A 22,790-nucleotide genomic window follows, 5' to 3' on the forward strand; every position below is an offset into this window, starting at 1 on the left:
AGTAAATCCTCCGCCATCTTAAGTAACTGTTTCTGTGACTTGGGAGCCGGTTCAGAAGAGGCCTGTGTTGTTGCAGTCTTTGATTTGGAAGGAGTCTTTGCCTTTGTTTTTGGCTTTGCCTTTATTAGAAGCTGAGTAGACCTGAAAACCCCTTCGGAAGCCGGTACCTGCCTAAGGCCTAGTTGGCTCCTCGTAGGAATCCATTTCGGCCATCGGTTCCGAAATGGCCGACGACAGGGGCTGCAAAAGTGCCTCAATGACAACGGCCGAACCTGAAGCTGGCTTCGCTTGTGCGATATCGTCAGATTTGGACCTCGGAGGCCTGTCTTTGTCCTTGCGTCGTTTGTGAACTCCGGTAGCCGGATCCGTATCCCATCTGATGAAGTTCTATGAAAAGAAAATGTAAGGGGAACTATTTTTATCAGCGTTTATGTTATTTGTGGATGTGTGTTCCTTTTGCTGTGTTTGAACATTAAATCACTTGTGTGTTGGAACTGCTGGTCTCCGGTGCCTAATTTTGGATTACTAGTTACGTTTTGGGCACTTTTCCCACATCTTTGCTGCTTATATATAGTAGATCCATCTAAAGAGGTCCAAATAGTGAACATTGTAATACCATGAAAGTTTTCCTGCCTTTATCTTGATGATTGGATGGGAGATAGGAAATTCACCCTGGGGATCACTTCTGTGGCTCTGCTTGACAGGGGCACAGGAAAATAATTTTCTTGGGTGGCAAAAGCCAGGGTACCGTTTGGCTAGGCTTATATAGGCCCTAGGGCCAGTAGCCTAGTACCTACCTGTGAACCTATGAAGAGGTTACTGTGTCTACAGAACTTTATAATGTATTTCACAGATAAAGAATATTTAAGAACATTTGTTTCATGTTTTATCCCAAACTCTAATCAACAAATCCAGATTTCTGCTTTGTGGTTCTTTATGCTATGTTCATTGTCATAGGTCCTTGTGGGGTACAATGGGGGAGTTCAGCAGCTTGCCATGTTGCCATAAAGATATCATCTTAATTCAGCTCCTCCTCCTTGTCCTGTTATTTTCTTTTCTGTCATGCATTTTTTTCAAAGTGAATGTGGTATCACTGATCATTTTATAACCTTTCTTGCAAGACCATTTTGTACTGAAACTATGAAAAACTGAGGTCACCAAACCAATAAAATTTAATGTTTAAGATGTGTTTGTTTTGTGTGGTGAATTTCATTTTGAACACAGTGGTAGAAGGCAAAAAGCAGTGTATCTGGCCCAATGGGCAGTTGAACAGTACAACAGAAAATGTAGATGTCTGAATTTCTCATATCTGTCTGTTAATTTAAGTACCTGGTACAGATGCCTGACAATATATAGTTCTAGTTTGAGATGGAACAAAAATATTACATACAAGTAGACAAAACAATAAGCAAGTTCAGTGCAACAGAAATATTCCATTTAGAGTGAAAGCAGGACAACAGTTTAGGATATTAGCTGGCTTTCTTAACATACAGTCATAGCATTTTGCGAGATCATCACACAGCTAAAATTCCATTTGGAAAAACTTCTACATAGGTTGGTACTAGGCTAATACAAGCCTAGCCATAACAATTCCCTGGATATTTCTTCCCACAATATTTACTTCCCTGGACCCCTGTCTAGCAGGGTAACTGACATGATTCCCGGCGAGAATTTCCCATCTCCCATCCAGTCATCAAGGTTCCTTTTGAAGAGGGCCAAGGAGGCTCTCTGCTTGACATGTATGGGCAGTCTACTCCAGAGTATGGGGAGTCCTTGGGTCAGGAACCTATCCCTCCAGCATGTTTTGTTCACTGTGATGACAAGGTTTAGATCCCTGGAGCGTGTGGCTCTGAGGGAGTGGGATTTATTTAAGTGGAGCATGTCCAACAGCTCTGGGTTTCACATGGCCTTGTATGTGAAGCAGAGATCGCCTCGGAGTAGACGATATGCCACAGAGTACAGCTGGAGTTTAGATGGTCAGCATAGAGCATCTGCTTTACGCCTGTGATTCTTTTAGTGAGGTATTTCTGCAGCCTTTCCAGCTGTTACAGATGTCTTGTGAGGTACATACCAAATGGAATGTTGCACTCTATAATGGGTCTAATTAGGAATGAGTACAGTGAGACAATGACCTCCTTTTTCCTGGATGAAAAGCACTTAGTGATGAGGTGAGCCACATAGAAGGATTTCCTGACTGTTGTGGCAATGTGGTTATCAAAGGTGACACCACTGTCCACCTGTGTCCCTAAATCTCTCATCACACTTTCAGTGTTTAGTGTACTGCCACCTATGTGGTAATTCATGGGTACATGGTTTATCCCAAAGGGGATAACTATACATTTCTTGGCATTAAGCTTGAGCCCATGGCTCTGGCACCAAGCATCTGTTTCTGTAAGGCCCTTTTGTAAAATATCCACATCATTTGGTGATTCAATAATGGCTCCCAGTTTGCAGTCATCTGTGAACTTTGTTAGCCAGAGTCCCTTAGTCTTGGCCTGTACTTCAGAGAAGTAGATGCCAAACAAGAGCGGTCCCAGGACTGAACCCTGAGGTACTCCACTTGTCTGGAGATGGATTTGGAGTCAGCTACTTTTACAGTCTGGGTTCTGTCAGTAAGCCAGTTGGCAAGCCATCAAGTGACGAAGGGATTTATGCCCAGCTTAGTAAGTTTATCTATGATTCCACAGTGGGGGATGGTGTTGAAGGCCTTGGCAAGGTCCAGATAGGATGTGTGGACCACCTTACTCTCGTCCACAGCTCTGGAGACTGATTCAAAGAAGTCAATCAGGTTTATGAGACAAGATCAGCCCTTCACAAACCCAAACTGGGTGGGGTCCAGTGTTTGAAGGTTGCCAATATCTGTTTACAGGTTCCATGATAATGCATTGCATGCCCTTGCTGATCAGGCTCATCAGACTGATGGGATGGTAGTTCTCGGGATCCAAGGTGGATCCCCCCTTGTAGAGTGGGATGACTGTAGCTGTGCACCACTCAGTGGGGATGAAGCCTGAGGTGAGGCTATGATTAAACATGACACTTAGGTGAGGTGCCAGTTAATTTTGTAGTTCATGGAGTACAGAGCCCGGGATGTCATCTGGTCCCATGGATGCTGTATTCTTAGCTTTGGAGAGTGCGGTTTCTACCTGTGTGGCTGTGATTACTGGAATTTGGCAGTCTTTTGGTATTGAGATGGGCCCTTTAGAGGGTGACGGGGGGGTGAAGTTGGCACTAAATTGATCTGCCAGGATACTGGCAATATCCTTGGGATCAGTGTATTTAATACCATTCTGTTATAGCTCAGAGCAGATCTGAGCATTGCCATTTAGATTCTTGAAATAACTGTAGAATGCCTTGTGGTTGTCTTTGGAATCTTTGGCAATTTTAGTTTCATAACTAGCTTTGTTGGACTTTATGAGGGATCTCAGATTCTTACTGAGGCTGGTACTGGAGTTTTTTGCATCCTGGGATTTTCCTCTTTTTTGCAACAGTTTCTTCCTTCTGTGGTATAGTTTGTTATGGCAGGGGACCACCAGATTGGCTTCCATTTTTTGGAGGAGAGTGTCTTGGTTCTATTTGGGATGGCACGATTCATGCATGAGTGGATGTGCTCGTACAGTGCCTTAGTGTAGCATTCAGCACTCGAACATTCAGCTCCTATCTGCATGCGTGTCATGAAGTTCGTCACTTCTGACTTGAGTAGCATGAAGTTGGCTTTGGAGAAGTTTTTTACAGAGGTTTCCTTACTGGGAGGTTGTGGATGTCGAGGGTGATTAGCTTATGGTCAGACCTGACCAATGAGGGTTGACCACTGGTGTGAAGCATCTATCTCCCATGTTGGTAATGACCAGGTCTAGGTTATTGGAGTCCCTGGTGGGACAATTTTTATTTATTTATTTATTTTATTTATTTTACATTTGTTAACCGGGATAGTCCGACTGGATACATGTCCATTTTCAGCGGAGGCCCGGGGAGAAAAGCTCCAAGTACATAACAGACATATGAACATTGTTAATGCAAAAAAAGGAAGATAGTTGAGTTCTAAATACAATATAAAGATACATCACATCTTGGGGGAAAAAAAAAACAACAGCAGCAAATAAAAAAAAAACATAGGTCAGTTACAAAGGCGAGGCGCCTTGTTAAAAAGCGGTTAAGGATAGTGAGGTAAGAGAAGGGTAAATGATAGTGGTTAATCAGGTTTGGAACAGGGACATTGCCAGAAAGTATTGAGATGGGGTTTAAGCTTTTTTTTGAATTGTAGGAGTGAGGGTTCTGAGGTGAGCATGGTCGGTAGGGAGTTCCACATTTTACCTACAATGTTTGAGAATAGAGAATCCCCAGCAGAATTATTGGCTTTGGTAGTTTGAGCTAAGATCTTATTGGAGGAGCGTAAAGATTGCAGGTTAATATAGGGGTGAATGATGTTTTTCAGAGCTGGTGTTTTCTCTGAGTGATACAGTATCTGGTGAGCCATTTTGAGTTGGTTGAAATGGAGTTGGCTGGAAAACTCTAACCACCCTAGTTGCTTCAAGTTAGTGCAGTGGTGCGTTCTAAAGGTGGAATTTGTGGCAAATCTAGCTATGTGATTGTAACAAGAAGCAAGTTTGTTAAGGGTTGTCTTGTTTAGGTTTGTAAAGAGGGGGGAGGCATAGAAAAGAGTTGATAGTAGGTGTGTGCTGGCAATTGTAATTTTAGCGTGAGGAGTGAGAAAGTGTTTTACTTTATAGAGAGAGCCAAGCTTTTTATTGACGGTTTTGATGGTAAGATTGAAATGGGTGTCAAATTTAAGGGAGTTAACAATGGATTAGTTGATCCAGGGCGTTGGAATTTATGAATTTCAAGAACCGTTGGGAAAAAGTGTTGGTACCAAATTAGTTTTCCCAGTTAATGACAGGGTAGCTGAAATCACCCAGTATTAGGGTGTTTGGTTGCATCTTAATATTTTCCAGTATGTTTACAAAGGTGTAGTGAGAATCTCTGGGCATGGTGGGAGATCTGTAGCAAGCTACAATTTGGATTGCAGTCTTACCTAGTGTTTTTGTTGCACCTAAAGAATTTCAGATGCATTGTGTTGGGCAACTAGCCTGGAGGTGTGAATATCCTTGGTGAATATGGACACACTTCCACCTTTACTGTTTCGATCTTGGTTTGATGGCCGAAAAGTGTGCTAGGATTTCTGGCCTGGTATTTCAGGGGTTCTCTCTGAAGCCTTGAACCAGGTCTCAGTTACTGCACAGATATCAATGTTCTCCATTCTTAAGAGTGCGCATTTTGAGGTTTAGGCTTCTAGCATCGAGTAGCATTACCTTATGATTTTGCATGCTTGTATCCGTTACGGTGGTGGTTTTGTCCTTTGAACCTTGCCTAAAAAAGGCACTATAGGGGTGGCAAGTGCTTTAGCCAGTAACATGAATCCCAGGGGCAACTGGTGCAGACCATCTCTGGCAAAGCATCGTGGTTTGTCGATCATGTCATCCCAGGCAGACAGATACTGAATCTCCTTTGAAAGACACCAGAAGCTTAGCCAATTGTTGAAGTCAATCATTTTGTCCTTATACTGTGGCATTCTGGGTGAAGGCAGGATACTACTCAGGGCTAGGGTCATACCTGCATAGGCCACATGATCCTAGAGCTCTTCCATGTCTCTTTTCATGTAGTCCAGAGAGGTACGTCTCAAGTCATTCACTCCAACATGGACAATGACAGAGTCGTATTTGTTGTGGAGTGACTTGTGTGCATGCGTTATGTGGCGGATCCTGGCACCAGACAGGCAGCTGACTGTAATTTTCTCCTTGTTCAGCCTGGTGAGTGGGACATCAATGTGCCTGACTATAGAGTCACCTATGACTAAAGTGTTGGGTACATTGTCTTGCCTTAGGAGCTGTTGTTGGGTGGCACACTGGTGTTGTGAGCTATGTGTCACTTCGGTTATGACTTGTGTTTGTTTGCATTTCAGCTTCGGAGGCCCTTGTTGCTTGGGCAGGTTAATGTTAAGGGCCTCTGCATATGTGGGTTTAGTGTTGCTATGTGTGGGTGTTGATGGTGTGGGTTTTGAAGGGCTATGTGTTGCTTGAAGTGTAGTGCAGTTGTTAACCTTCTCCTCGACTATCTAGCACAATCTTGGCTGGAGAGAGCTTTGCTTCCCGTTTGGCTATTTAAGTGCATTTCTCACAGGTTGTAGTGTTGAGTGGTAGGAGAGGGTTATCTGTGTACATGAGGTAGTTGCTACATTGCCCCAGTATGCCCAGATTCACCAGGTGGACAGGAGAAATGAACGGAATCTGACCCTTGGACATGCCTGCTTAGGAGCTTTTTTTTTTGTAAAGTACAAGAGCTGTTTTCCCTTACCTTTGCAAGGTACTTTGCAATTATAGGCTAAGTGCCTACGATTAATTTCTCCTTATTAACAAGGAGAGTTGAGTGCGTGTATAAGTTTAAGGCTTCCTAGTGCTTTCCAGCAGGTTATAGAGCAAGTGCTAGTCATACTGCACAAAGCGGAGTTCAGTGCTGGTAGCAAAGCATTTCGGACTTGAGAGTAAAGTACAGATGCTCAGTAAAACAGAATGAATATGTCCCCAGTTTTTAGCATAGTCATACCTGAAAGGGAAGATGGATCTATCGGACATCCATCCATGCACACTACTATTATAGGTACTTAAAGCTGTACTGCACAACACAGTATCCACACATGGAAGATACTATTTGGTTTATTTAAGTCACAGACATATTTTTTTTACTCGAGTGTGTCATGTCACCTTTCTGTAGATAAAACCATTCATATTTTAATCTAGTAATTGTGAATCAAATAAAGGAAAAACAACCTCCATGTATAAGCACACAAAGTACATTACGTTATATGTTGGCACATCACACTTCTACTGAGCAAGACTTCCCATGCTTTGAGATCCTCAGCAGAAAATTTCTATGAAAAGGTACTTTATGTAAATATTGTTGGATATATGAACATATGTTCACTGGACGGCCACAGTGGTGCAGCGGTTAGCGTTGTCGCCTCACAGCAAGAGGTTCTCCGGTTTGATCCTCAGCTGGGGTGCCTTCTGTGCGGAGTCTGCATGTCCTCCCTATGGTTGCTTGGGTTTCCTCCGGGTGCTCCGGTTTCCTCCCACATCCCAAAGACATGCAGTAGGTGGATTGGACACTCTAAATTGGCCCTAGGTGTGAGTGGTGCATGTGTGCCCCTTCTGTGGAAAGTTGGGTGCTGGGCTGGCAACTCGACACCATAAAACTCCACTGCCAATCATGAGCAGACAGATGATCCACTGTGGCGACCCCTAACTGGAAAAAACCGAAAGAAGAAGAAGATATGAACATATGTTCACTGCAGTTATGCTACAACTTAAGCTACCGTAATGCTTCAAATTAAAAATGCTCAGATTTGGTACCCAAACTAGAAAAGATAAAATATTTGCTGCCCATGACTTGCACTCTAAAACCATTAATTTTCTCAATCACTCCCTGCCCCTTTTCAGAACACAATTCATTGATACTAAAACTTCAAAATGGGTACAAGCCATTAATCTTTAACTCCAGAATTCCAGCATCTATAACTAAAATGAAATAATTCAAACCCTGGTTATTACCTGAATTACAGTTCTTCTTAGATATTAATTACACCACAGAGATAAATAAAATATGGGACTCATTAAAAGCTTACATATATGGTAAAACCCTAACTTGGTATAAAAAAATCAGATAATGTAATTCTGAATTATTAGATCTACATTCCAAACTTTTGTCAGTAAAAGCTGAAAAAATCAAAATCATTTGGAGATGAAAAAGTAGAAGTATTAAACAATAAATACAACAAAATTCTAACACAAAAAACTAGTTTAGCTTTAGAAAAACTAAAAATGAATACCTTGGCCACTTCTCTCAAATATCTACATAATTTATCCACAAGAATCAAAATACAATTAAAAGTTAACGTTAAAATTATCTTCCATGAAAAGAAAGGGGAAAATGTCTTGGATATAGGTGACATTTGTTGATGCCCATAGAAATCACTATATGGAATATTTCCAAAAAGAAAATATACATAGTAATCAATTAAATCTAGATGAAAAATATTCTAATATAAAAAAAACCAGACAAATTAATACTAGATCTGCAAAGCACCCATATCCTACAAAGAAATTGCAGATACAATAAAACAGGGTAAAAATAATAAAGCTCCAGGTACATATGGCATCATCATCTTCTTCTTTCGGATGTTCCTGTTAGGGGTTGCCACAGCAAATCACCTGTTTCCATTTCTTCCTGTCCTCTGCATCTTGCTCTGTCACACCAACCGCCTGCATGTCCTCTCTCACCACATCCATAAACCTTATCTTAGGCCTTCCTCTTTTCCTGTTACCTGGTAGCTTCATCCTTAGCATCTTTTTCCCAATATATTCTGCATCCCTCCTCAGCACATGTCCAAACCAATGCAATCTTGCCTTTCTGGCTTTGTCTCCAAACCTTCCAAACTGGGCTGACCCTCTTATATACTTATTCCTAATCCTGTCCACCCTCGTCACAGCCAGTGCAAATCTTAACATCTTTAATTCTGCCACATCCAGCTCAAACTCCTGCCTTTTTGTCAATGCCACTGTCTCCAACCCATATAACATAGCTGATCTCACTACCCTCTTGTAGACCTTCCCTTTCACTCTTACAGGTACTAGTCTGTCACAAATCACTCCTGACACTCGTCTCCACCCACTCTATCCTGCCTGTACTCTCTTTCTTCACCTCTCTTCCACACTCACCATTACTCTGAACTACTGACCCCAAGTATTTAAACTCATCCACTTTCGCCACCTCTACTCCTTGCATCCTCACCATTCCTCTATCCTCCCTCTCATTCACACACATATATTCTGTCTTAATCCTGCTGATCTTTATTCCTCGTCTCTCTAGAGCATATCTCCATCTCTCCAGGGTCTCATCCACCTGCTCCCTACTCTCACTACAGATCACAATGTCATCTGCAAACATCATAGTCCACGGGGACTTCTGTCTGATCTCGTCTGTCAACCTGTCCATTACCATTGCAAATAAGAAAGGGCTCAGAGCTGATCCTTGATGCAACCCCACCTCCACCTTAAATGCAGCCATCACTCCCACCGCAGACCTCACCGCTGTCACACTACCCTCGTACAGATGGCATAATTATGGAAATATGTAAACTTTTTCCTTCAAAGATACTATCCCTCTTATATAAAACTCTATTAGAAATTCAGTCACAAGCTTTAATACCACCCTCTTGGAGATATTCCTTAATCACACCAATTCTAAAGGAAAACAATTCCCCAAACCTCTGTACCTCATATAGACCTATATCATTATTAAATAATGACTATAAGATACTTATGACAATATTAACTAACAGAATGAAAATACCACTATCCAAAACAATAAATAATGATCAAACTGGATCTATATATCATAGACACACACATGACAATGTTAAAAGGATAATTTCTCTTATAAATTATGTTAATAAAAAAAATAAACACTCATAATTGTCTTGGATATAGGCAAAGCATTAGATTCCCTAAATTGGGACTATTTATTTAAAATCCTGGTGTTATTTGAATTTCCTCCTTCCTTTGTTCATCTACTAAAGAATATATACAAATAATTTAGCGTATGTTATGCTAGGTCCTTCCACCTCTGTCTGAACCTTTACATACAACAAAGGGTACTAAACCAGGATGTCCCACGTCACCGATTCTATTTGCTTTGGCTACTGAAATATTGACAGATTCAATATGTAACAATACAAAACTCAAAGGAGTAGATGTTTATGAACAATACAATTCTGAAGTGATGCTCTTTGCTGCTGACATATTATTAACATTATCCAATACAAAAGAGACGTTAGAAGAATTAGATATTTTAATTGACACATTTTACAGGACTTCAGGACTCCATTTCAATAAATCAAAATCAAAATTTTTATTTTTTAAATTAAAAAAAAAAGAATTGCAGACTAAGGGGAATCACATTATAGGGAAACAAGAATCTACCTTAAAATATCTAGGAATTGAGTTATGCAAGGATAATAATTAGCCTCAAAAAACTACAATATCATCATCAATACAATTAAAATATCTGTGGAAAAGTGAAACAAAATAATATGAACATTTAAAGATAGACTGCAGTTAATAAAAATGATTTTACTACCCAATATCCTATATATAGCTTTGGCAATACAACTGTTACCAGAAAGGAATACACTCAAAGAAATAAACTCATGCTTAATAAACTTTTTATGGTTTCCCAAAAGAAAAAGAATATCTTTAATACATATCAGGCCGTGGAAACAGGGAGAATTAAACTTTCCTGATATAGAAACATATATAAAAGCATCAATATCTAAAACAATCTCAGATTGGATAAGTCCAAATTACTCTGCAAATTGGAAATAATTACTAACTGTAATATCAATAAATTAATTTGATTTACAAAAAAAATTCAGACAGAACAACTTGCCATGGCACATATGTATTAATATGCAATATAACTAAGCCCACTAAAACTCGTATAAGTATTACATTGACTCATTTAGTAAAATTATTAATGCAGATATAAATTTTAAAATCTGGTTTGATCTTTTAACACCATTCATAGTTACAAAGAGCTAACCATATAAAATATACAGAGAAATAATTAATTTCTGGGAACAGAAAGGATTTGTTTGTTGGTTTCAATGCATCAAAGAACTAAAAGTTCTGCATATGCAAACAATAGAAACAACATAGAAAATTCCACAAGAATGGCTAACTATGCAAAGCATTCTGATGTATTCGCAAGATTTATGCAGAATAATTAGTAATTCTTCATTTAAAAAATACCTAAACTTACAAAATACCTATAAGAAATCATATATAATGATTATGACATGGAAAATAGTATTTTGAAACTTTACAAGATATTGAAAAATTATAAAACACCCAAATCCTCATATTGGAGTTATATAACAAAAGGACACTCATTACAGCTAACTGATGAAATTAAATCAAATATTTTATTATCGATAAAACATACATCCTTTACACAATACTGGAAAGTTTTTAATTGGAAATGCTTGCACAGAGCATTCTTAACTGACAGAATTACTAAAATTAATTCTTCCACAAAGGGAATATGTTGGAGGTGTGAGGACATACACAATGTAGATTGGAATCACATTTTTTCGACTGTGTTAAAATTAAGCCATTTTAGAATGGTATTAAAAACTTTTTACAAGCTTTATTTATTGAATCGTTTAACTTATCTAAAGCTCTAGTATTATTAAATGTGTATGAAGATACTCATTTGAAAGAGTCAAATATGTAGCTAGTATGGACAATACTTGCAATCTCAAGGAAGTGTATAACAAGAAGATGGAAAACAAACACAATACAAACTTTGGAAGACTTCCACAGCCTACTGAAGACCACAGCATTGTTGGACATTAAAATTAAAGAATTAAGGATTCATCCTACGTCATTTATTAACAATCCATGGAAAAACGTCTTATCATTGATTGACACTTTAAAAAAACTGAACAGATACACTCTGATAACTGGATTGTTATATTTATAAAGTAATTGTATATATTGAGCTCTGTTATAGTGTCAGGCTGATGTAAAGAGTGTACATAGTTATTTATGATGGTGTTGTTGCGTCTTTCGGCTTTTCCCGGTTAGGGGTCACCACAACGGAACTCCGGTCCGCTAATGACTGGCAATAGATTTTTACGTACCGAGTTGCCGGCCCTGACGCACAACTTTCAACGAAGGTACACCCCATTCATGCACGTCTCCCCACAGAAGATGGTCTAGCTGAGAATCGAACAGGACAACGTCTTACTGTGAGGCAACAATGCTACCGCAGCACCACCATCACAGGTACATAGTTATTTAAGATGTTATACACAAATACTACGGAATTTATTCAACTGTATTTGAAAAATAAAAAAAAGTTTGAGAAAATAAAAATGCAGCACAAAGCAAATATAACTTGAGAGGCATGAATAAGTCTAACAAATCATAAAGACAGCAATCTGTTACAGTCTCAATATATCAGGCTCTTTCAAAATCTACCAATGCTGATAAGAATTTAAAAAAAATTGAAGAATATAGCTTACCTACAAATCAGAAACAACATTCTCCATAGTTAAGCAACACTACCAGTTAGTTACAGAAGTTGGCATATTTATCCAGCAGCCCTTAGTTGTCCAGCTTTATTGCAATTGGGTAGTTCAACGACTGTATGAACTTGGTGGAATCAGTTACACCTAAACAGGGCTCTCTTGTAGATAACCAATTTTATTTTTTCTGGACAATACACTGTCTGGAAAAGGCAGTCTCTATTTTCCAGACAGTGTTCCTTCATTCCAGACAGGTCGGAAGAATTCCAGATGATTAGCAACCCTAAATATCCCTTCCAGCTATCACATGGATAAATACATCTCTTAAAACTGATTTGGTAGTTGGGGATTTGGGCACCTATGCGGACAACAAACTGCCCTTCGCTCACCATGTATTCACTGTTGTAAGAAAATATTTTTTATTGAGCAGCTTTATTAGTTATTGGTGTGATTTATAGGTGTAGGAATAGGATCATTCCACTGTATGTGGCACTTATAAGTCCGGTGATTGAGAATATTGCCTCCTCCTCCTTTATATATATTTAACACACTTTGAATGACCACACCACTTTCTCACCAAGAAAATCAAAGGCTTAAATCATAAAAACTACTATGACCGTCTCAAAGCCTTGTGTCTTTTCTCAGTATCACACAGGCTAGTAAGGGTCAATCTCTGCCCCGTACATAGAGAGCCTCCACATACTCTCTCTGACCTACAGCACATCCACAAGTCCAATGGTGGAATATATACCTGCTCAAAAGATCTTAATCTATTCTACAACATAAACAGATCATGTTGGAGGCATAGATACGCATCTCACTGAGAATAACACTTACTTGGAAGTGGCTGCCTCTCCACATAAAGCAAAGTACTTCCCTTAATCTAAATAAATGTAATCTGAACGAATGGATGGGAAATCACAGATCTACCCCTGGTTTAGCTTCCTTGCTTCTTACAGACAGGTGTAGCATGTAAATGCAGGGCTAGACTTAAAGATCCTAACGGATCAACTGCTAAGTGATTTTGTCACAGGGTTGCCCCCAGTGGCCACAATACCATAATAGTTTACTTATATATATGTATGTCTTTGTTTGACAGAGAAAGTCAGACTGCTAAAGCTAATTTTCAGTGAAAGCCTAGGGAGAAAAGCCCCATTACAATACATTTTTATTAGTAGGTGAATTTAGACAGGTCTCAGAAAAACAACAGTTACATTATGCAGGAAAAAAAAACAGTTACAAGACAGGTATAATAAGTAAAGTATATGCATAAGTGTATACAGTTCTGGTTGGTCTATGTTCTTGCTGAAAGTAAATGGATTTATACTTTTGAAAGGAAAACGTAGCTTACAGTGTATGCAGCTAGATAACCACTGCAAGGAGGTACAGACATTTTGAGTATAGTTAGAGAAGATAAGTATATATAAAAAGTATAGAGGACAGTGGTAGTGGAGATAAGAAGTAGATTTAGGTGAAGTGAGAAAAGGGAGAGAGAGAAAGGGGTATTGATGAATGGAAAGGGAGTAGGTTAAAATGGGAAAGAAAGATGGAGGAAATGCTGGGATACTGGAGAGTCAGACTGGTGTTGACACATCTGTCACTCTCTCCAAATATTTCTTACTCCTAGTCGTTTAAAAGCATTTTCTGACAAATTACACTGCTGCTATGCATAGTTTAAATCCCATGTTCTCGCTATTAATTCTCAGTATTTCTCTCCCACAGTCAGCCATGCACTGCTTCATAAGAATTTTTCAGATTTCAAAGTATCACATTTTCAGTTGCACAACATAAAAAATCAATAATTTTCATACATCTGTTCAATGACATGCAGATACTTTCACAAAGAGGAAAGCCTGCTTTTACACATCTTTTGATGTCATTTGTTAGCATACGATCTGTTAGACTGACCAAGTCCCAGACAATGCTACAGCTTGTTTTATGACCACAACTACTACAAGCTTTAATTAAAATTAATCAAGTACTCTGGCCCTCTGTCTCGGTACCGCATTTTTTCATATTTATTACTCTTACAACACATTCTGCCTTTGCTTCTTATTTGCCTTATTTGTCCTGCATTGCATTTAATTTTACTGACATTTATCAGTTAGAGCTTTAAAAAGTATACCAGCAATTTCACTTGATATGTACAACTCCAAAATGTTTGTAAGATCTGTCCCTTGTTTAACAATTTCTTATACCAAAATTATGCAGTCTCTTATTTGAGAAGCATACAACCCATCAGATTCACAGTCCTTTTGTCTTCAGCTCATTCACAAGAGCACTTACACAGCCTCTGTATGACCTTGTGCTCTTGTAAAGAACAAAGTATCTAATACATGGCAAATTCTTTCTGAGTTTACAATAATTTCTGTTTTTTTTCTCATGGGCTTCTATTTGTCTCCCTCCATTTCACAAAAGTAAAATAGTTATGTTTAACAAAGTATTAGTTTAAGAGTGTGCATAATTATGCAACCAGCTTATTCTAAGTTTATTTTTTATATTTTTTCCCCTAACAGATTTATTTCTTTTCAAATGAATTGTACGGGTTATACATCACATTAACGGAGGGAAAAGTCTTGAAATGATTTATTGTGGTCTCATTTTTTTATATCACAAAAACTTGGCATTTTAACAGGGGTGTGTACACTTTTTATTTCCACTGTGTGTGTGTGTGTGTGTGTGTGTGTGTGTGTGTGTGTGTGTATATATATATATATATATATATATATATATATATATATATATATATAATAAATCTTCTGGCAAGAGTAAAAAAATGCGGTTAATTAACTTTGAAAAAGAAGGCATAAAAAACATTACACACAAGATCCAGACCTTCACAGCTCCTGGGGTCTGGCAGCCCTCACACCTCAGACTATATAAATGGATTTTGGCATGGCATGTCTTGGCCTCTTCCCTCAACCCCCACACATTCTAAAATCAACTAAGCCCAGAGATATGTACAGAAGGTTGCTGTAGCTGGGGTGGGAGCAGGGGATGATGTGGTCATTACTTTAATTTTCCTCACAATCCAACCTCAAAGGTGTGCAAAAGAATCAGAGCTTATTTTAGAAATGGAGATAGTGTGAGCATAATTTTTTTTTACTTCTCTCTCAGATCTCAGAGGTATGCTGTTGTGCAAAGAAGGTCACTATAGTTTGTGTATTGGCAGTGTACTATGTAGGAGCACAAGTTGGAATACATTACTGTGATCATTTTTTTCCACCTTCATCCCAATCAAAGATTAGGCACATATACAAGTGGCTGCCTTGTAGGGTAGGGATGAGACATGGTGTGTGTAAATATGACAGCAGCAACTAGAAATTCATGACTGTAGCCATTTGTGTCGTAGCTTTAATTCCAGTCTAACACCTGAGGGATGCACAGATGGTGACTGCCTTTTTTTGGGGTGGGGGGTGGAGGTACGGAGATACTTTATCAGCTTTGAACACCAAACATTAGACACAACTTATTTCTTTCTGGAAAATGGAAAAAACAAATTTATTTTCCTATTTATGATTTTTGTTCAGGCCACCAATTTAGAAAAATGTTCTGAAATGCACCTTAGAGCATATATACCCCTACAGTTTCTGGGGGGCCCCCAGACCACCTGCTTAATTCAGTTATTTCCTGCACTATTATTGTGCTGTGTTGGTCAGTTAGGGTGTGTTGAAATAATTCAAAGGAAAGCAAAAAATGAACAGTAACACTGAATTTCTTCTCTAAATCGTAATTATTGTTCATATCATCCACTGGATTAAAAGCCTGTTTAAAAAAACTTTAAAATTCACTTCAATCTAGTAAGCCATGGTTTCTGGAAAAAATCTGAAGAGTAAAGCCAACTATTAAAAAAGGAAGAAAAGAATCTGCACGGTGTGAGATGCCCTGGATGGGAGAATACAGAGGTAAGCATTTGACTAAGTGTGGGATTGGAGGTGAAACAGTAGACCGCATGGGGCGCCATAGATCCTTGGGCATCATTTCATCGAAGGACAGTCCACTACAAAGGGTTGTTGTAATATAACATCATTACAACTACAGGACAATTATTATGAACATAAACCCATCATGTAAAAGCATTATGATAAGCCTGTGTACCACCAGTTTGTACATGCTACTCTTAAAACTTTGCATCCTGAAGTAAAAGGCTGCTTAGGATGGATGTCAGTGACAGGGTGACAGAGTGGAAGTGTCCAGGGCACCCTCAAACTTGTTACTTGGAGACCCCCAAAATGCTAACACCAGCCCTGATACTAGGTTGCTTAATTGCATAAAGGAAAAAAAATAAAACAACAAAATGCATCTGTACTGTACAACAATCTAAGGGTTAGAATATTCTGTAAGGTTTGACCCCTAGAATATTCTCCTACTTTCTACATGACCTAGAAAAAGTTAACCATATTAATATTAAAAATTCACACTTGAAAGCTAATAAATGTGTTTACTAGACTTTATTCCACTGGATAAAAGGATAAACTGCATTTCATCATCTTCATCCAGAAGTATGATACCATCAGACACTACCACCTATCTGTAGTCTTGTGATAATAAAGAATATGGCATACTAAATGCATTCTGTGCATAAAAAGCCACGGTGGTACAGTGGTAGCGCTGTTGCCTCAGCAATATGTTCTCCTGTTCGATTCTCAGCTGGAGTGCCTTCTGTGTGGAGTCTGCATATCCTCCCTGCGGTCTAGTGGCCTCCGAAAGATATGCGTGAATGGGCGTGCCTTCGCTGAAGGCTGGGCGTCGGGCTGGCAACTCGGCACCATAAAAATCTACTGCCAATCATTAGCGGGCCGGAGTTCCGCTGTGGCGACCTCTAACCGGGAAAAGCCGAAAAGACAAACATGCATTTTGTGTACCTTTTAAGTACATTCTTCATTCAGTCAACTTCACATTCTTTTGTCTGAAAGTACAACTAAATTACATCATAACAAAGGAAACAAGAGCATTGTGATAAAAAGAGGATACATGTCTTTGTCGGTTACCTTACTGAAAGAGCATACTGATTGGGTTTTTCATGGCTCTGCCTTAATAAATAGCTTCCATCGCTTCCATTAGACAGCAAAAGTGCTTCAGCAGCATGTCTAGAAAGGCTGTAGTGGTACCACCTTATGAAAAAAAAAATCCTGTTTATTTCTATGCATCTCTAAAGGAGGAATAAACTAAGATGAAACAATCATGCACTGCAAAACTACTACTTCCAATTAGAAGAAAGACAAAGTACATCACCTACAATAAATGTATCAATAAATTTAAAGAATGCATTAAAAAAACAATGCATACAGTAAACATGACAAAAATAACTTGTGTTAGTGTTATTTTAATGTCAAATACAACTTCCACGTTCATTTCACTGAGAATAAATATTGTTGAATATGCCAGACAAAACAGAGTGATTATTGAAAACAATGGATCTTGGTTTAGCCCGTGTCCTGAACAGCATATTATGTGGTTATAATAGGTCCAGTGTTCTCCATAACTGACAGAGAAAATATCATACACAGCCAAAGGATTTAAAATAAAAGCCTTCAGCTAGGAAAAGTATTGGTGATAGTTAAGCATTATGCATCTGAGAATGCACAGATGTTTCCTGAAGGCATACAGTGGGATGATTAGATATGAAAACAAATGTTATCATAAAGTAATGATTTACGTGAAAATGGAGTGCTTTTGAAGCTGCCATCCCTAAGCTATTAGGGTAGATAAGAAATAATGTAAACTTATTAAAATAATGGCTAATTATTAAAGAAGGCTGGGCAGCAGGAATGTGTGACACAACCCTCTTCTCAAAATGCTGAGGAGATGGATTGAGACTTTCCTTCAAACAAGAAAGTTAATTTTCTTCATACATTTATCTTTACCTTTCTGTGGTAAAAATCCATGCAGAGAAAGCAAATGTAACACAAATTACCACCTGAAATTACACTGGAAGATGCTAATACAGTTGTCAAAAATTATACTGTGAAATGCTTAAAAAAAAAAAAAGACAGTAACCATGTGCACTTTCCTAGACTACCATTATATACATTGATTCTTTACTATAGTTTGTCAATAAGCACAAAATAGTGGCTACATTACTTTTTAATGCTTTATTTTGAATGCTGTAGAAACAGGAATGCAAAGGTGTCAACTTGAAACATTGGAGAAAAAGAACTGTAGTTAGGCCAATGTAAGGATTCATTTACAGAGACAAAAAAATGGTGGCAAACAAATCTGCATACTAAAATGTATATCCTAGGAAATCAAAATTCACTGGAATATCACCAATTAAACATGACTACTTAAACTCAGTGTCCATACAATTTCCAGTTTTCTCCACACAGCATACACTCGCCTTTCTGTCTTAGCTTAATAGTTCCATATTATACTTCTCTGGAATGGAATATCTGGCAGAAACAAATGATGCCACTTTTCATCAAACTTCAGAAACCTGTCAGACTTGTTACAGTTGCAGTAACCAAACCTCAAAACTGTCCAGATTTTTTACTCATATTTTTAGTCTGCTTCTCATAACATTTGTGTTTTTCTGGTGAATCAGTGAGGACTGAATATAATAAATTCGGAGACATTTGTGTTTCAGATTTCATATACTTCAGAAAATGCATGGTGTAACAAAACCTTTTATTTCAGTAACTTTCTAAATTTATAAGAGCAATATTTAAAAAAAATGTCTCTATTGTTTTCCACCTCCACACTATTTTTGACTTTGTCCATATTTATTGTGCTAAGAGGTTGAGAGGTATGACAGTAATTGTCAAACATATAATTACTGATGTAACATTCCGAGAGCCAAGCAAACACACTGGTGAGATCCCTGTGCTCTCCATCATAAGCAAAATGGTACATTTCTTCCAAATAAAATCAAAACTGTATGCAAATTCTTACTTGATCATCTTCACCAATGTTCTTACTGTATCTGTATAACTGCCTGTTTAACTCCAATCCATCCAGATGTTTTATAAATTCGTCTTACTGAAGGTTGCAGTACAAGCAACCTGAGCAGGGTTGGACAGCCTTCCACATTCCCAGCAACAGTCTCCAGCTCACCCTCCACATTCCCTAACCATTCCCAAACAAGCTGAGAGAGACTGTTGCTTCAGTGTGTCATGGGTCTACCCCAGGGCAAGCTGTGCCTGGTAAATCTGTCAGGGGAAGCACCATGGGCTAGGCTCAGAAGGTGCAGGAGCCATCTGAAATGACTCCAACACAGAAAAGTAGAGGCTAAGCCAACCCCTTCCTCATGTTACAGAGAGACCGACCACTTTCTCGGTGAAGAAATTGCCTTTGGGGAACTCGCATCTGTGATGCCATCCTCTTGATCACTAACAAAAGCTCTTAATAAAAATGAAGAAAGGGACAAAAGTTGACAAGCAAATTCAGCTGCATCTTATGACTCAGCTGTCATTTTAAAGACATCCAGTACAATGCTTGCAGTACTGTAACCATTTGCTAGTCAATTTCCTAATCCCCTGCTGCCTTAACTCAGGAACAAGGCTCCATGGTGCTTTAACTATTGTAGCTGAGGTACCTACTCCCCCACCTCAACCTGCAGAGGAGCAAGCCATTCTTTCCTGAGGCAGAACTATGACCTCTGATCTCAACTATGTCATAATCAGAAAATAATCACTTTACTGTTTGCTGGAGGCAACAATCACTTCACACAGATAGATTATCATCATCTACAAACAACAAAGATGCCAGTCTCATACTTCCAAATTGTATACTTCCTAAATCTTGTCTGTACACGGAAATTTTAAATTAGAAAATCACAAGCAGGACAGAAAACAAGACACCCATTGCCTTTATCCTCTATGCTCACACTGAACAAGTCATACCATTTGACACAGACCTATGACGCTCCTGAACATAGCTGACAAATCTCACTCCTCAAATACAATCCTGATTGCCACCCAGCAGTGGCAGTGGGACTAGCACTCCCCCCAAGACATTGAGGGATACACAATCACATGCCTTTTCAAAGTCTGCAAAACACCAAGATGTTTTTTGCACACACCCACAATTCCATCTGTGGTTCAGCTTTTTGCTATTCTCATTTTCAGCATTCACGCATATGCTTTTTCTGGGCAGCACACAAGGGCGCCCGCAGGCAGGTGCAAGGGGGTGCACTTGCACCCCCCTGGAATCGGCTGACTAGTTAATCTTATAATTTAAAAAAAGTTTTTTTTTTTTGTTTGTTTTTTTTTTGTTTTTTTAAGGGCATTCTTCTTTAAGAAGAAAGAAGTCCTGTTGCGCTGACATCATCGTGCAGTGCACATAGTGTCAAGTTTGCAAGCGGGAACTGAAACGGATGGTTTCAGGTTTGCAAGCGGGAACTGAAACGAACGGTTTCGGGTTCGCAAGCGGGAAATGAAACGGACGGTGGACTTGAAGATGGGACACTTGCGAGCGAGCGGGAACTGAAACGGACGGAAGATGGGACACTTTCAGAGTGAGTAATGTGTGTGTGAAATGGTTTCTGAAGATGGGGCGTGTGTGTGTGTGTGTGTGTGTGTGTGTGTGTGTGTGTGTGTGTGTGTGTGAAACGGTTTCTAAAGATGGGGCGTGTTATATGAGTCTACTTCTTCCTATCAAAAATTACACTCCACCGAACGGTAGTTCACGGACTCCACTTTGACAAAAATGCAGTTTGTTGAAAGTACATATCTCAGGAACTTATTTCTCTGAACATGGCAACAACCTATAGAGTATGTACTGTGCCTTTAAATTAGTCTAATCGTTTAACCTGGTTCTACAATGTACCTGTTCTAAATATGGCAAATGTGCTATGCTACGAGCCTGGAATGATGGAGATGTGTATCAGACTACCAAATCCCAAAGAGGAGGAGAAATGTTAGTAACGAAGGCTTTATATATTATTTGGAGAAGTGCTCTAAGACACAAAAGTATTGGTGTTGTAAGTATAAGTCTTCTCAAAATAGGTCAGGAAAGTGCTATAACAGGTTGTGTTACCTCCAGTGAAGCATTGGTAAAATCCATTGCACATAATCACTCCGATGAACTTAGTGAAATAGAAACGTATCATGCTTGCTTTAATTTGAAGCAGAGAGCTAAATTATCTAAGTCTTCAGCCTGTGTTATTGTAGGTGATGCAATTGCATCTTCGTCAGTAGAATTTGCTGCTACACATCCAAGTACAAGAGCTTTACTGCAACAAGTTAGCAGAGCTTGTTTAAAGTATAGAGGGAGACATATAGCTACTGTGTTAACTTTATTAAATATTAATGCAGCAGGGATTTATTTAAAAGGAGGGGAATTTATACAAAAGAAAATGTCCGACTCATTAACTGATAATATAGTGGTGATGTTAACAACTGTCCAAAATTCTGATTTGAGTATGTCAGACGTATGGCTCATCATGGACGGTACTTATTTCATAAAAGGAACTGTTTGCATGCAGGCAACTATATACCATACATACTGTAGTGAAATATGGAGCCTATAGTAAAGGTGTTCCTCTTGTTTACTGCCTATCGAGTAAAAAATCATTAAACTTATACAACTTGATGTGGCACTACTTCAACTGTTGAATACTCATAGTTTAACTTGTAATGTTAGCTATATTTTCTGCAATTTTGAAGTCGCTGCTGTGAAAAGTATAAAAGTGAATATGAATGAGGTTATATGTAAAGGACGCTTATTTCATTTTGGGTGTAATTTGTGGAGAAAGGTTCAAACTCGAACTAGCTGCATTATATAATACACCTATGATGTTACAATTAGTAGTGACAAAGCTTGCAGCATTAGCATTTTTAAATGAGACAGACATGATGCCTACGTTTTATGAGTACGTTTCCCATTGAAGAGAAGTGTGTGTGTGTGTGTGTGTGTGAAATGCCCCAGGTGCTACATGGTGGTGGGTAGATAATAAGGCTTAAACCTGTACCTTGGGTACAAGTGGCAAGAGCCTGAATTCCCTACCCACCACCATTTGTAAAAATGTTGCAGGTTTTTCCCTCATACTTGTTCTGTTCCTCATAAAATATGTGGTTTCTGTATTTGTGTCCTTGCAAAGCCAGTAGTGCTTTGGTGCAGTGTTAGCATTGTTGCCTGACAGCTACATGTTCTCTGGTTTGATTCTTGGCTGGGGTGCCTTACCTTCTGTGTGGAATCTGTATGCCCTCCCTGTTTTTGTTTCCTCCCATCTTACAAAAACATGTGTCTGTCTGGAGTGTTTCTCCCTGGGCCTCTGCTAAAAATTAGCTTTTGTTCCAAGTCAGACTTTCCTGGTTAACAAATGTTAAAAAAAATGACGCTCATTTGAATATCAGACTTCATATTCTTAAGAAAGTGCATGGTAACACAAAAGGTTTTATTCTAGCAATTTTCTAAGTGTATAAGATGGATATTTGAAATGTATCCCTATCTTTGGGACTGTATTCCCCCCATTATTGGCTTCATCCAGGTTTTGTGCTAAGGTTGAGAGCTATGGTAAGAACTGAATTCACTGAATATGTTTGGGGGCTATATTCCCCCATTACTGGCTTTGTCCGGGTGTTTTTTGCTAAGAGGTTGACAGCTGTGCTATGGTGAGAACTGAATTCACTAAATAGTAGCCATTTAAGTTTCAGTCTTCCTCTTTCACAAAACAGCTGATTTGGCGAAGTGGTATGTTGCTCTGACTGTT

General features: G+C 38.8%; 1 protein-coding gene across 1 annotated transcript in view; it reads right to left on the bottom strand.

The window, feature by feature from the left end:
- The window catches only part of DAPP1 (dual adaptor of phosphotyrosine and 3-phosphoinositides 1), a 994,374-nt gene that overhangs the window by 939,841 nt on the left and 31,743 nt on the right, over positions 1-22,790 (bottom strand). Inside the window, exon 2 of the mRNA XM_044061206.1 lies at positions 17,131-17,253. Within this exon, the coding sequence (XP_043917141.1) occupies positions 17,131-17,253 (123 nt within the window). The remainder of the gene's footprint in view (positions 1-17,130; positions 17,254-22,790) is intronic.

This window comes from Protopterus annectens, chromosome 2.part0 (genome assembly GCF_019279795.1).
Source record: "Protopterus annectens isolate FY-2018-M chromosome 2.part0, PAN1.0, whole genome shotgun sequence".
NCBI lineage: Eukaryota > Metazoa > Chordata > Ceratodontiformes > Protopteridae > Protopterus > Protopterus annectens.